This window comes from Macrobrachium nipponense, chromosome 41 (assembly GCF_015104395.2).
Source record: "Macrobrachium nipponense isolate FS-2020 chromosome 41, ASM1510439v2, whole genome shotgun sequence".
NCBI classification, from domain to species: Eukaryota; Metazoa; Arthropoda; class Malacostraca; order Decapoda; family Palaemonidae; genus Macrobrachium; species Macrobrachium nipponense.
In genome coordinates this window covers 13,332,729-13,346,530 of record NC_061102.1, presented here as the reverse complement: position 1 = coordinate 13,346,530, position 13,802 = coordinate 13,332,729, and the positions used below count along the sequence as shown (strand labels likewise).

General features: G+C 34.0%; 1 protein-coding gene across 1 annotated transcript; it reads left to right on the top strand.

Moving 5' to 3' along the window:
• Positions 1-156: 156 nt before the first annotated feature.
• Positions 157-13,172, top strand: LOC135212391 (uncharacterized). Its single transcript, XM_064245760.1, has 7 exons — positions 157-252; positions 3,084-3,250; positions 3,929-4,122; positions 5,894-6,136; positions 8,145-8,266; positions 12,361-12,461; positions 13,002-13,172. The coding sequence occupies exons 1-7, from the start codon at positions 165-167 to the stop codon at positions 13,170-13,172; spliced, it is 1,086 nt and encodes a 361-aa protein (XP_064101830.1). The 5' UTR covers positions 157-164.
• Positions 13,173-13,802: the final 630 nt, after the last annotated feature.

The window sequence follows — 13,802 nt, the reverse complement described above, 5'->3', positions numbered from 1 at the left end:
GACAACCTCATAGGTCGAAATTTAGCGAGAAAAAATTAAATCCTGATAGTACAATTATTTAAAAGTTCGCAGACAATGGTATATTACCATCAACTTCGTCAGCAAGTTCTTCATTTGAGACTTTAGTAATATCTGAAATGTGTCCATTTACTTTCAGGTTTGAGATGTCAGAACTCTTGAAAGGTTTACTTGCGATGATGGAGCAAAAGGAATCTCTTCGTGTGCGTATTCTCTATGAGGAAGAATTCGAAGGTAAAGTTAGATAGCGTTGCGGAATATTATTCTTCATGTTTTCCTCTCTCTTCCTCTTTTTATTTATAATCTGTAAGGAGAAGTGCCTTCAGTTTACCTCCGCTGTCCACTGTAGGTATTATTTAATGGTCTTTGCAGCATCCCTTCGCACCCTGGCTGCAACCCCTTTTATTCCTTTTTCTGTACCTCTGTTCAGATTATCTTTCTTCCGTCTTACTTTCCACCCTCTCCTAACAAATGTTTTATAGTGCAACGGTGAGGTTTACACCTTTAAAACCTCTTTACTCTCAGTCCCATCGTTGAATGGCCTCATAGGTCCGAGCGCTTGGCCTTGGCTTAAACTTTATATTCCATTCCATTCGATTTACTTATAAATATATTTGGTGTCAAAATCAGTGATTGCATCGAACGAGATCTGAACAGCTGACATTTTTTTTATTCGGGGAATATAATACTGAAGAGAAAAAGGGAATCATATGTTACAGTTAAAGAAAAATTACAACAAAATATAAAAGTAGGACATATTTTATAACTTGGAAATCATTATGTGTGATATACGTGATTAATGTAATTTTCGTCACCTTAAGCTATGAGGCTACTAGGTATAATAAGCTAGTGCTAGGAACTGGAATTGTCTTTTTGTTTCTCTTGCAGTTAGGCCAATCTGTGATAAACAAATTATTTGTGATTTTAAGCCAGCATATATCATACCTAATTGTTTTGAACAATAAATGTGAGGAAAAAGAATTATTTAAAATCAACACTATCAAAACAGAATGGGCCACTTTGCCTAAGTCTAGTGAAAGATACCTAAGGTAGCCGAGGACTACCCTTAGGTATACCCTAGGGCTACATAACACGGCTATTATATATTTAACTGAAGTACCAGCCCTCGATAGGTACTTATTGGATTTTTTGTAAGTCTACTTATGCAAAGTTAAAATCTATCTCGCATCCAGCAAGTCAGCTCCCAGTCTGATTTTTTTTTTTTTTTTTTGCCCAGTGTATTGTGGATTAAGATGGGTAGGGGCTAGCATAGCCTACTTGAGGTATAAGCTTGGGGATGGGTACAGAGTGACTGGACTCTTCCCTAGTTCCACTCTTGATCTACATGTAGTCCAAAGCATCAGCTGGGTCAGCCTAGATTCTGGTACCGTCCTGCAGGGCATCCAGTTGTGTAATAATAATGTCTAAAACCTATTTTTCTCGGAACTCCTTGTTAACACGGTGCTTGCTATAAGTAGCGCTACCTGGTGGACCAAAATTTGGTTGTAACCAGAAGCTGCATTCTGTTTTCAATTTCTTTGTAAAGGATTTCAGGCTTCTCGGATAATTTTTTTACTCTAGTACCTTCCTGTAATTTAGGGTACTTTGGTCTAAGGCTCCACTGCACAGATCAATCTTTGAACCAGACTGGTAGGAGGTTACAAGAGTATGACATATCCAGGTGGTTTTTAACCATAGTTGAGAGGGACTACCTCCCACCTATTGAGTTGGAGTCCTATATAAAGGCAATGGTTTATATAGTATTTCCATATGAAGAATACAATATTTTAAATGTTTTTTTTTTTTCTGTTTATGAACCCAGCGTTTTGTATGCTATACTTGTGATGCTGGGTCCCTGCAAACACATGAAAAGAGCGGCCATTGTTGTTAGGTAATTGAGGGATATTCCTCCATTCACCTTATCCAGAAGGTTTGATTGCTGTATTCAAGGTGAACAGTCTCTGAACCACCTTTGCCCAACCCATAGCTGCTACAGATGCTGATCTGTTACTATTATTATGACGCTTTTTGTAAGAATACGTCCGTCATTGTATCAAGAATATTGCCACTGCCTGGGAGGACGTGACACAAATGCATGAACAGGTTCTGGAAAAGATTTGGAAAACTCTATGTTAGTGCTTTTGATGGTCTTAACTTAGTGATTTGGAAAATAATAGTAAAACTGGCTAAAGAACTCTGGAATGTGAAATGGATTATGTTGAAGAGTTGCTAGCCCAAGAATTCAGAGAGCCATCATATGATGAGCTAAATGTTTCAGGGAAAGTTAGTTAGTCATAAAGTTGATTAGTAGTCATAAGTCAGATAGGTTGTTAAGGTTGGTAGTCTACTATATTTCAGAGACTGCTGCCTCCCTCTTCAGGTATATGAATGAGAAAAGTTTACAGAAAAGGTGGTTTATACCAAGAGATCCATCCACAGGTAAGCCAATTTAGGTCACCCCCGCTGATAATCTTCCTTTAATCTTCTTAAGCATTGGTTGAATGAAAATCTTGTCGATGACATCTTAATCCCATGCTCCTGTTGAGATCTTCATTACCTGCCTCTCTTTTATTGAGGCCGATTCCATCATTTGACTCTTGTATCGGCAGTTGCTGCTATAAATTATACGTGACAAATGCCAGTTTATTCTATGGTTATTTTCATTTATATGGTTGAAAATAGCTGAGTTCTGTTGTCCATACCTAACTGACCGTTTGTGTTGTATTAATCTCTGGGGAAGTGATTTTCCTGTAAATACGATGTAAGATTGGTCACAGTCCTGGCATGGGATTTCGTAAACCCCGGAGTCCTTGGGGGACTCCGGTGGATGTCTGTTGTTGGACGTTAATCAGGGATTTGGCTAAGGGGTTTGAGTAAGTAAATGCAAAAGGGTTATATAATATATTATATCTATATATATATATTATAATATATATATATACTATTATATTTATAATATATATATATTTATATATATATATATATATACAATCATATAATTCATAATTCTTATGAAAACTATGAAATTAAGTACGTAATCAGAATAAATCAATCATTGTTTTCAGATGTTGTGAGAAATTTAGCAGCAGTTCTGAGAGAGAGAAGTGGACTCATGACCTTCAGATACCAAAAGGCATTACTGGAACTGGGTCATTTGCTTGCACCTGCATCAGGAAGACCGCTACTAATACTCCTATGTTCCTCTGAAGTTATCTTGGAAATTTTCAAAAAGGTTTTATGTTCTGACAGTTCATGATTTAATATAACTAAGCTATTTGGCAAATTATTTTTGTCTTCACTGATAATTTACAGCAATATGCTGATGAGTATGATAACAATACAAATGTTCTTAAAATCTTAGCAAAGCAACTATCATTCTCATGGCCCCATTTCCAATTTCTTATAATTTTACCCTTTGTATTGTCGTTATTGGTAGCAATACTTTATAGTTTGTAATATCTATATCTATATATACATAATATATATATATATATAATATATATAATATATATATATATATGTATATATATATATATATATATATATATATATATAGTATATGTATATATATATACTTTTTATATATATATTCTATATATGTATGTATGTATATAAAGTATGTATACTGGAAAAATACAATTTATTAAATTGTAATTTTTTGGTCCGGTTATTGAATTTTAATATCATTGCTATTAATTTCAGCTCTAGTACAGAGTGCATTTTCATTTCTCACTTTCATCTTGCTCTTTGCTACCTATTCACAGCATTTGAATTGCATTCTCTCGCAGTCTTAAGTTAGTTGTGTGTTCATTTATTCTTTGGTTCATATTTTGTTGTTTTAATTTTTCTCATATTCATATATTCAGTAATGAATTTAGTCCACTGATTTACTCCTCTACTTGACCTACAGGTTCAAGAAAAGGTATTTGATAGTCACTATGTTTTGTGGCTGGTCATACTGGATAACGCAGCCAATTTGGAACAAGTCATTGTTGGTCTTAAAGGGAACATTGATGAAGGTACTCAAGTCATCCTCTTAGCGATGGAGAAGGAAATGAGGGCCAAAATCTTTCTCACTCGACCCGATCCTAAAGAAATTATAAGGTGAGATAAGAAATAGTATTTCAGTAAAACTTTACAAATATTCATCTACTAACAACATTACTGGTGCAGCAAAGAATGATTTCATTGTCATACTCGGTTTCGTAGACTATCTGTTATCTACCTTTTCTTTTGCTGGCAGCTGAGATTTAAATAAATGAATGCATTTCCGAGAGCCAAAACCAAACCTTCTGCCTGATTTTTTTTTCTGGCTAAATTCATGTCTTGACTATTTCTTTCAAGTCAGAGTGTGCCAGTTTTGTAGATTACCAAGAGAAAGCCTATTCAGTCAGTCTTTTTGGTGGTCTATGGATGAAATGGACTGATTCATTAAAGTATGTCATTCTTTAGAAATCTGGTTCCTTCTTGACTTGTCTGCCATTGTAGCCCATAATACCAAGGAAATGGCATCACTCTGATGCCTGAATTTGAACATTTAGAGCAAGAAACTTCTTGTTTTTCCTAAGTATATAGCTACGGTTAATAATGATGCTACCAGAGAAATGGCAAATTTGTTCTTTAATGTCATACTCAAGTGGAGGGAACAGTTTTGTAATTTACTCTCCAAGAATGTAATTTTTGACAAGTCAGGACATATAAAACTGGTTTGAATCTTGTAAAAGAGAGTTTGGTGGAGGTTTCCCAAAAGCAAACTAAAGACCTGAATACTCAGGCTTTTAAGCCTAATTTTAAGACTTCTGCTTAGAATAAGTAGTTTTCTTCCTTCATTTCTAAACCCACTAAATGAATTTTGACACTGTCCTCTTTTACCTTTTCCCAAAAGAGGTTTTTTTTTTTTAGTAAAGAAGCGTTTCCATTGCTAATAACAAAGAATATAGCAAAAGGTTAGTAATTAAATTGTCCCAGAGTAGTCAAATTTTGCCCTGTCTGGAACAAATTTGGCTCAGATCTTTTGGTCGAACAGGTGATGAAGGGTGATTTTGTGATCCTGTTAAAGAAGTCCATCTCTAGTCCCATTACCCTTGCAAGTTTACTTGCAAAACTCATAGAAATTCAGATCCTTGCAAGAGGAAGTTCAGACACTTCTAGAAAAAAAAGAGCCACAGCACCTGTATTAGAAGTAACTCCCGGGTTTTCCAATCACCCCATTTTAGTGTCAAAGGTATCAGGCAGCTGTAGTGGATCACTCAAAGCTGAATAAGTTTACAGAGCTTACGAGATTCTCCATGGCGACATTTAAGATTGTTCTTAAGGTTATTCATAAGGACAATTAGATGATTTCAATAGGACATATGGCCTAAACAGAAAAATTTGTACCTTTAGCAAGACTGAGGATAATACCTTTGCTGTTTCATCTGCTTTAGTGAAGGTGAGTTGGGAGGTGAAGAACATTTCTTTGGCGGACCAACAGAAAACTCCCTCTGCCAGGAATGCCTCTGGGGATTCAGAACTCAGACCCATCAATATATTCAGATGTTTTCTTTTCAAGGTAGGGCAATGGGTTTGCATCTACAAGAACTTCTGGTAGTCTGGAAGGCTTTAATGGAGTTAGAAACACCAAACATACATAAAGAAAAAAAAATTATTTGCAGAATAAAATATCAAAATATGTCCTACTTAACACTGGTAATGAAGAAATAATCTTGAATTTTTTATACAATCCTTGAATGTAATTATCTTGGTTTCCTTGTCAATTATAGTGATTAATTATATGATATTCCAGGTTCAAAATAATTTAGATTTGTCAGCCTTTTAATAGAGAGGGAGGTTTGCCCTTTTATAATTAACAGCATTTGATGTTCTTTTTCCAAAGTTTTCGCAGCTTAGGCACCTGGGATATTCTAAGTTCCCGAAGCATGAGACTTTTACCTGCTATGTTGCTGTCAGATATTCGTGATCAATATGCAGACTTGAAAGGGCGTGAGGTGATTGTTGGAGGCAATGATAATTTACCCCTAATGATGAGGAAGAAGATTAACCCAGATGGCAGTGTTACACCTGCTTTTGGAATGGACATTGGTACTTTAGATGCTCTCAGTCCTATCCTGAATTACACGTAAGTGTTAGGATCAAGTGATTTGTTTATTTTTTTATGTAACCATCAGCTTTGAAGAACTGTTTTTAACTGCCATTACCCATTTTTCTCACTGCATTGAACTTGATTTGAGGAGACATGTCCTCATGTATTTATGAATTACTATAACAAGAATAGGCAAATTCCGAGGTATATGATTGATGCTTAACTTGGCTAAGCTTTAATTTACAAGTTTATTAGTAAGTTTAAGCCTCGGAGACATTTAGTCGATATGATGTTCTAGTCCCAGGGTAGTCCTTTTTGTGAATGATGAATGAGATCAATAGAATACAATTTTCAAACTGCAATTTCATAATAATTTATTATTCAACGTAGTAAATTAATGATCAGAGGGTTGTTGTTGGTACATAAACAATCTCAGGTCAAAAAGTTACACTGAGAAATTTTGTAGACTGACACCTATGAAAAATATTGTTTCTCAAATGCAGAGTGGGTTATTGAGTGCTGATCAAAATTGTGTGTGAAATAATAAGAAAAATGGACAGCTAACACATCACTCTTCTTAAAATAAGATACCGCATGTCCACAGCATAGGCAATCTTTGCTGTATTCCAAACTGTGTGTTAACAGTTCAGAAGCACTTTTAACTGTAAGTTTTTATGATGAGAAATATCTTTTAACATAGTGGCACCTCTACTAAATGGACAGTTGTAGGGCTGTCCTGGCAATATGTAACAATTGTTCAACAACATAAATTCATTTGTAGAGTAATTAATAGCCAGTCCTAACTGGAATTTTGCAATTATCACTCAAAATATTATTTTACTTATTTAATTTCAGAGAGATATCAGCAAAATGAATTGCTTTTATAAATATGCATGTATGCCCTTGACTATCCACACTAAATCATCCAAGGCTCTTGCATATACGTATGTGTTAAAAATCTGCAAATAAACAGTTAAAAACATTGTAGGTGTAAAGTAGCGGATTTTTTGTACCATTTTCCATACTTTGTCACTACACAATATGTATATGTACGTACTGTATTTAATATGCTTATGAACAAGATAGATACACTGTACAGTACTGTACACAAAATAAAAACCAAAGTAAATGTTGTAAACTCTGCTGTACTGTATATAAAATTTATAAATAAATTTAGCATTGAAATATTCTTTTCACATCCTGTATTATCTAATTGAATTAAATTTACATTGTAGAAGTTGAGTTCATTTGTCAACTACATGTAAATTTCATTTTTTTTTTATTTTTTTTTTTTTTTTTGGTTATTATATATCACATATCTTTGGTCCTTAGTCCTTGGGGTCCAGTTGTGTCCAGATAATGATAATTCAAATTGAGGGATTACTTTATATAGATATCATAACACTAATTGCCAAGTTAATCATCCTGAAGTAAATCACCTTTTCCTTTTGCTATATGTGACTATGCAGAATCTATTTCCTCATTTTCCTAAATTTGGGAGTTATATTTCAGTTTCTGTAGTTTCTTTTTAGGTACCATATCGTGAGCTCTCCAGACGGTTTATGGGGTGGACCGTTACCAAATGGCACTTCTGTAGGACTCATTGGAATGGTAGTGAGAAAGGAAGTCACATTAGCCCTGAGTGGACTGTCTGTAATAGGTGATTAATGGATAAATATTAACCTCTTCAACGTGACTATATGGGTGGTTATACCTTTCTCTATACTGTCTGTGTAACAGTCTAACCAAACATTCACACATTTTGTCTTGGGTATGATGCCTCCTGCTAAAGTTTGATTGAAAATTATTCCAGAAAGTCACTTAGTATGAAAGTGTATAGTAAACACAAAATTTTGTATATTGAAGTGGAACTATAAATGGCTCTACATTATACAGATCTTAACCCCTTTTGGTTTTTACAAGTTTTCAGTTATAAAAATATAAAAATTTTCTATAAGGGATTGTAGACCTGTACAATTCGCTTTATATTGTTTTTTTCTTCTGGACGAATTCAAAGTCCAGTAAAGAAAATATTTACTTATAGCTCCAAGAGAAGATGTAGTAGATCTGTCATGGCCTTATTACGAAGATCAGCTGACCCTGAATTCAAGAGCTCCTCAAAAACTGAACCAGACATTGGCTGCCTTTACACCCTTTTCCTGGGAGGTAAGCCTAATATCAGATAATGCTCATTGTTTATTATCACTGTCCTCAGTCATTAAAATATCTGAAATCCCTAATCCAGTAATTGTGTAGCTTTTGTCTATGTCTGTGGTTTAATTTTTAATCTTTTTTTGCCATTTCTCTGATGGTGTCCTTCTCTTTCATCATCTTTCGTGCTACGACTCCTTCAGTTATCAATCATCTCTGTAGGGGCAGAGAGATATTAAAACATCTTTTGATTCCCAGCTCGGCTGCATTTGTGTCATGTCAACTTCTATATGTCCTGATCCTTTTTGTAAGCTCATTCAGTTTCATCCAATTCTTAAGATTGGGGCTAATTTAGCCTTTCATACTCTCAGGAACATAAATTGTCTAAGTGTGGGTGAGGATTCAGCAAAACACGCTTATCATGTTTCAAAGCAGCTCCTCAGACTATTGGGGATGTTATCATTTATAAATGAATTTTAAAGACAATTGATATTGACTGTTGGCTGTTTTTAATGTACTACAGACTTATTTTCCTCTCCTTCGTGAATCTGCGCAGGTTCTACGCTACGTCAAGTTGCTCTTCCAGGAGTCTCAAGTTTTGATTTGGATTATTTGCTTAATTAAAGAAGTTTGTTGTCATTGTAAAGTGGAAAATGAACAGTTAGCTGTTGATCTTTTTGATGTCTTATTTTAGCATCTCCAAGAGGTAAAAGATAAGGCAGTTGAAAAATTTTTCAACATGAGTGTTTAGTCAGAAACTCTTTATTCACCTGGGGCTTTGTGCTTGAAGTTATTTACTACCTCTAACTTTTAAACAGTGGCGAGAGAATGGCTTTTTCTGTATAGAGAAACAAAGACTGTTGCTTATTCTTCCAAACATCTCTCACTTATTCAGTTTCTGATTCAATACTTTATGTGACAATTGTAAATTTTACTGATGGATTTACTGCTAAGGTTCTTTCTTTACAATATTGGTTTCATCATGCATCTTTGATTTTATCTTAACTGTATTATTTTTACTTAGTTCACATAGCTCTTTGCTTGTCAGTAATTTGCTTTTTCTATATAGTATGTACTTACATTATGCAAGAATTCATTATGATTAGCCTATGTCTGTTGGTGTATTATTATATGCCGCATTGGTATATTATTATATGTCAATATAAAAAAAATTATAGTATATAATGTTTACTTCCATTAGGTTTGGATTTTGCTGATTGTAGCAACGCTATCTCTTGGTCCCATCCTAAAGATAGTTTCAAAGGCAACTGAGATTATTCTAAATGAAGAGGAGCCCAAATTTCGACTTCTGACATATTCTTTCAACGTATTCCGGAGCACAGTTTCTCAAGGTAACATGATAGAGGCGAAACCATGGCCTGAGAGATTCATCTTTGTTTGCTGGTATCTCGTCTGTCTTGTTGTCTCAGGTAAAGTCAAGGTGGAAAATTTCTTAAGCAAAACTTATGGACACTAGTTTTTCTTTGTAAATATAATGTTTTATCTACCTTCGATGTTACGAACATGCGTACATGTACGTATATAGATGCAATATTTATGTAGAATTTTTGAAGGTCCTTAATTTGGAGATGCTCAAAAACAAATAAGCACTTACAGATACACAGTCTTTTTTTTCTCTCAATTATGTATAGTTCTGAATTTCAATTATGGTTGCTTTGTTTTGAATTAATAGCTGCTCTCAGAAACATGATTGATAGATCTCTTGAAAAAATTTGCTACATTAAATGCAAAGCTACGACAGTTGATAAGTTCAATACTCTAACTAAGAGTTAGTAATTATAACAAACTTGTTTTAATTTCCATTTTTTTCTTTAATAAATTCTAAAAACAGTGTAATTTTGCTCTTTCATCCCGTACTTTGTTTTTCCAGTAATCAGAATGATTGAAGATTGGTTTGTTAAACAGCTAATAATTGGTCCTATGTTTTAAAAATCAGTCTTTATTTCTTTGCAATTCAACATCAAGAATTATGTATTGCAGGTATTCAAATTAGAATTCTCAAAGGTATTCTTAATCTTGGAAACTGTTGATAACAATATTTAGTTTCATTTCATCTGTACACTCACAGGTGAAGGTGTGGTACAAGCAAGTGAGTAACAATTGATTGGCTGGCAATCAGTGTTTCCGATATCATTGCTTATTTTGATAAATAGTAAACTATTTCTTCAATAACATATTTGAATATTTATATACAAAGATCCCTTCTTATGTAAATCATAAACATGCCAATTTGTAACGATAATGTACCAACAGAAGCACATGAGCTTGTATCAAACAGTCTGTTCAGATAAAATGCAAATGAACGATGAGCTTTCAATACGTATGATTTATCTCATCAGTATAGCTCAGGGTACACTTGGACCTATGTTCACAAACTGTTCAAATTACAAGATTATCTTCTTATTCAAACTTTATTCTATGTACAGCTTCATGACATGCACATAAACAAAAAAAACTTATGAATACCAAAGTAATATTTACTTCCGTTACTGAAAAATAGCCTTTAAATTGTTATGCTAATACATGAGGCTAACTCTATGCTAGTACGTACTGATTTGCCAGATATTTTACTGGCTTTTTAAGCACATTCATTCTATTACAGTTAAAATGACTTTTATATTAGTATAACTTTTTTTTATTCTTTCTAAGTATTGCTCCAATGCCTAACAATGAAAGAATGTATATAGTACTATATCCTGGCTAGCCTTTTATGATGTACATAAGTTTTCAGTACTGGGGTACTTTTATTTATAGGTAAGTTATTTGCCAAATAGTCCTGAAATTTATGCTCAAGAAAAATTTATGTAAATATGCAGAGTATTCTGATATGGAAACTGCAGTCCCATTGCCACAAACCATGCTATGTATTAATTGAAATTACCCATCTTCCAGCCAGTGGCTGTTCCATTCATCTCCCCCAGGCCCCTGGCAGCTTCCTAGACAACTGTATTTCATGCTACTTCCAATATTAATCTCATACAAGAATTGATTGAAATAACTTTTATTTGCACTCTCATAACTAGATGTCTTGTTTTGCCTGGCAACTGTGAGCAAAAAAAATTACATTTAAAGGCCATCTTTCATTGTGTATGACCTTAGTAGCTATAAACTCATCTGAGTGCTTTAATTGTTATATTATCAACATAAATTGGCATGTTTATGATCTAAATAAGAATGTGTGACATTCTCTGTGTATATAAGACTTCAATTGTGTTACTGAAGAAATATTTTGCATCCTTTATCACACTAAGCCTACAATATCAGAAATATGGGTTCCAGGCAGTCAAGAGCTAACTTTGTGTGTTGCCACATCAACGTAAAACCTACATTGGTGACTATCCAGATGGAATGAAATAGACTGTACAATGAAGTGCTTTAAGCATTGAGTAAATCTCCTAAAAATGATAGATATTAATACAAAGTGAATTTAGATACTAACTTCTTTAAATCTTCTTTCCATAAAATGCTCTGCTTGGAGTGAATGTAATTATTTCAAACCACTTCTGAATTCAATTTTTCAGCACTGTATTCTGGAACATTAACAGCTTTTTTGGCTGTACCATCATATGAAAAAACATAGACTCCTTAAATGACATTCCAAGGGCCGTTAAGGAAGGAGGGTTCATAATTGGAACAGTTAAAGAAACAATATTTGAATACCTCATGAGGGTAAGTCCTTGAACTCTTTTTGCCCTGTGTGCCTTTTCTGCTCAAGAATTTTTACAAAGAACAGAAGAACACGAGGAAGAAGAAGAAGAACCTGTTTCTTTAATCCCTTCCTTGATTCTTCTAAGTATTCTTGTGATTTAACTATCATGTATTCTTGCAATTGTGAGAATCCTTGTTCATACTTGTCGAATATTCCTACGTATTCTAATTTCCTGATTTAACCTGTTCTTTTGATGAATTTAATTCCATTTTCTATATTTCCTCTCTCTATATGAAACACGTTTGGTATGCATTTTTGTCAATACTATAGATGGTAGTGAACCTTGTTTTTTTGCTCATAAGAAAAATAAATCCAGTCACTCTTGTATTGCCATCCTTTATAAAACTAAACTACTGTATCTTGATGCACTACATCACAGGAGGGGCTACTCAAGGAATCTATAAACAGACATGGGATTTGTTCCATCATGAGGACCTAAGAGAAAGTCTAGTTCCAACTCCTTCATTTGGATTTGATAAGGTAAGCATCAATTTTATGTGTATTTTTCTTATGGCTTTGTCAGGCAAGTATAAGTAAAGAATGGCAAAAGTATATATGTATAGACTTTTTTGCCTTGAAAACCTTTTTCTTGCACCTTACAGTTTTTCAGTAATTCTCAAGAGATAGGGTGCTGTAGACTTGTGCCCTTTTCCTTGACCACATCAGATGCAGTAACATTTTATAGCTTGGTTAACTGGAGGATGATAGGATGAATGGCTTAAGGGACTTAGGAAATGTGAGGTGACCACTGCTTGGCTTGGCTATGACACTTACTTTGCTTTACTGCACTGTCCAAAAGACGGTCTTAGGCTTACCACATCCCTAATAAAAATACTAAATGTATAGCAATTTTTCTCCCTCCTTTTCATGATGTTCACTTAATCGTTCCTTTGTATCTTGACAATAAAGAGTGGTAACTTGAATAGTTTTACCAGTTTGACTGAATGTGTTTTTTTTTTTATATATGTATATAACTTTTTCATATTGTAAGATTGAGTTTTTTCTCTATTCTTATCAAAGGTATTACAGCGCAAGTTTGTATTCATAGCTCCTGGAGCGGTCTCAGTTGCTGCCACGACGACACGTGGAAGGGAAAAATTTCACCTTGGACGTGAAACATTCTTCCCTTTGAGATATGGCATTGCTTTCCATACTGGGTCTCCACTTAAAGATAAATTTAGTCACCTGTGAGTCTTTACAAGATACAATTATTCATGGAAAATTACATTAATCAGATATTATATTTGTGGACTGAAGACCTTTGAACTAGTTATTGTAGCTGTGAACTAACAGACTTTGAATAGCTGAAGGAGATATAAATAATTTCATTATTGCATGAAAAATTTGACCGTTCAAACAAAAATACTACAAAACTGAAATATTGTAGCAAATATAAGAATAGACAATTGTAGAAAATTTTAACAAAGAATAGTAGTAGTCTTTAAAATTTTCAAAGATTAAGGAGTCTAATGGTTTTATTGTACATTCTGCTAATAAAAAATCCCCAGAATACTAAGGCTAATAGAAGGGGAGCTGCAGTTGTTCAAGTGGAAAGATGACACGGTCTTGCAAATGTCAAGGGCATCAGAAGTACATGAAAAATAACTGCTACCCTTTCTGCAATAACTTTGTCAAATCTTCAGGTGAAGGTACAATTCCAATACAAATATGGTACTTTACAAATATCAACAAGTAGATAGGTAGGAGATACATCATAGCCACTCCAAGCCTTTCTTGCTTCACTTTTTAACCATCTTCAACTTGAGTGTACTACCACTTCCATTATTCCATCATCTGCCGTATATTAGCATTCATTGCTCT

Coding starts and splice junctions, on each gene's coding strand:
- LOC135212391 (XM_064245760.1), top strand. CDS start 165: ATGTCAGAACTCTTGAAAGGTTTACTTGCGATGATGGAGCAAAAGGAA. Junction 253..3,083: donor CTATGAGGAAGAATTCGAAG/GTAAAGTTAGAT, acceptor CATTGTTTTCAG/ATGTTGTGAGAAATTTAGCA. Junction 4,123..5,893: donor GATCCTAAAGAAATTATAAG/GTGAGATAAGAA, acceptor CTTTTTCCAAAG/TTTTCGCAGCTTAGGCACCT.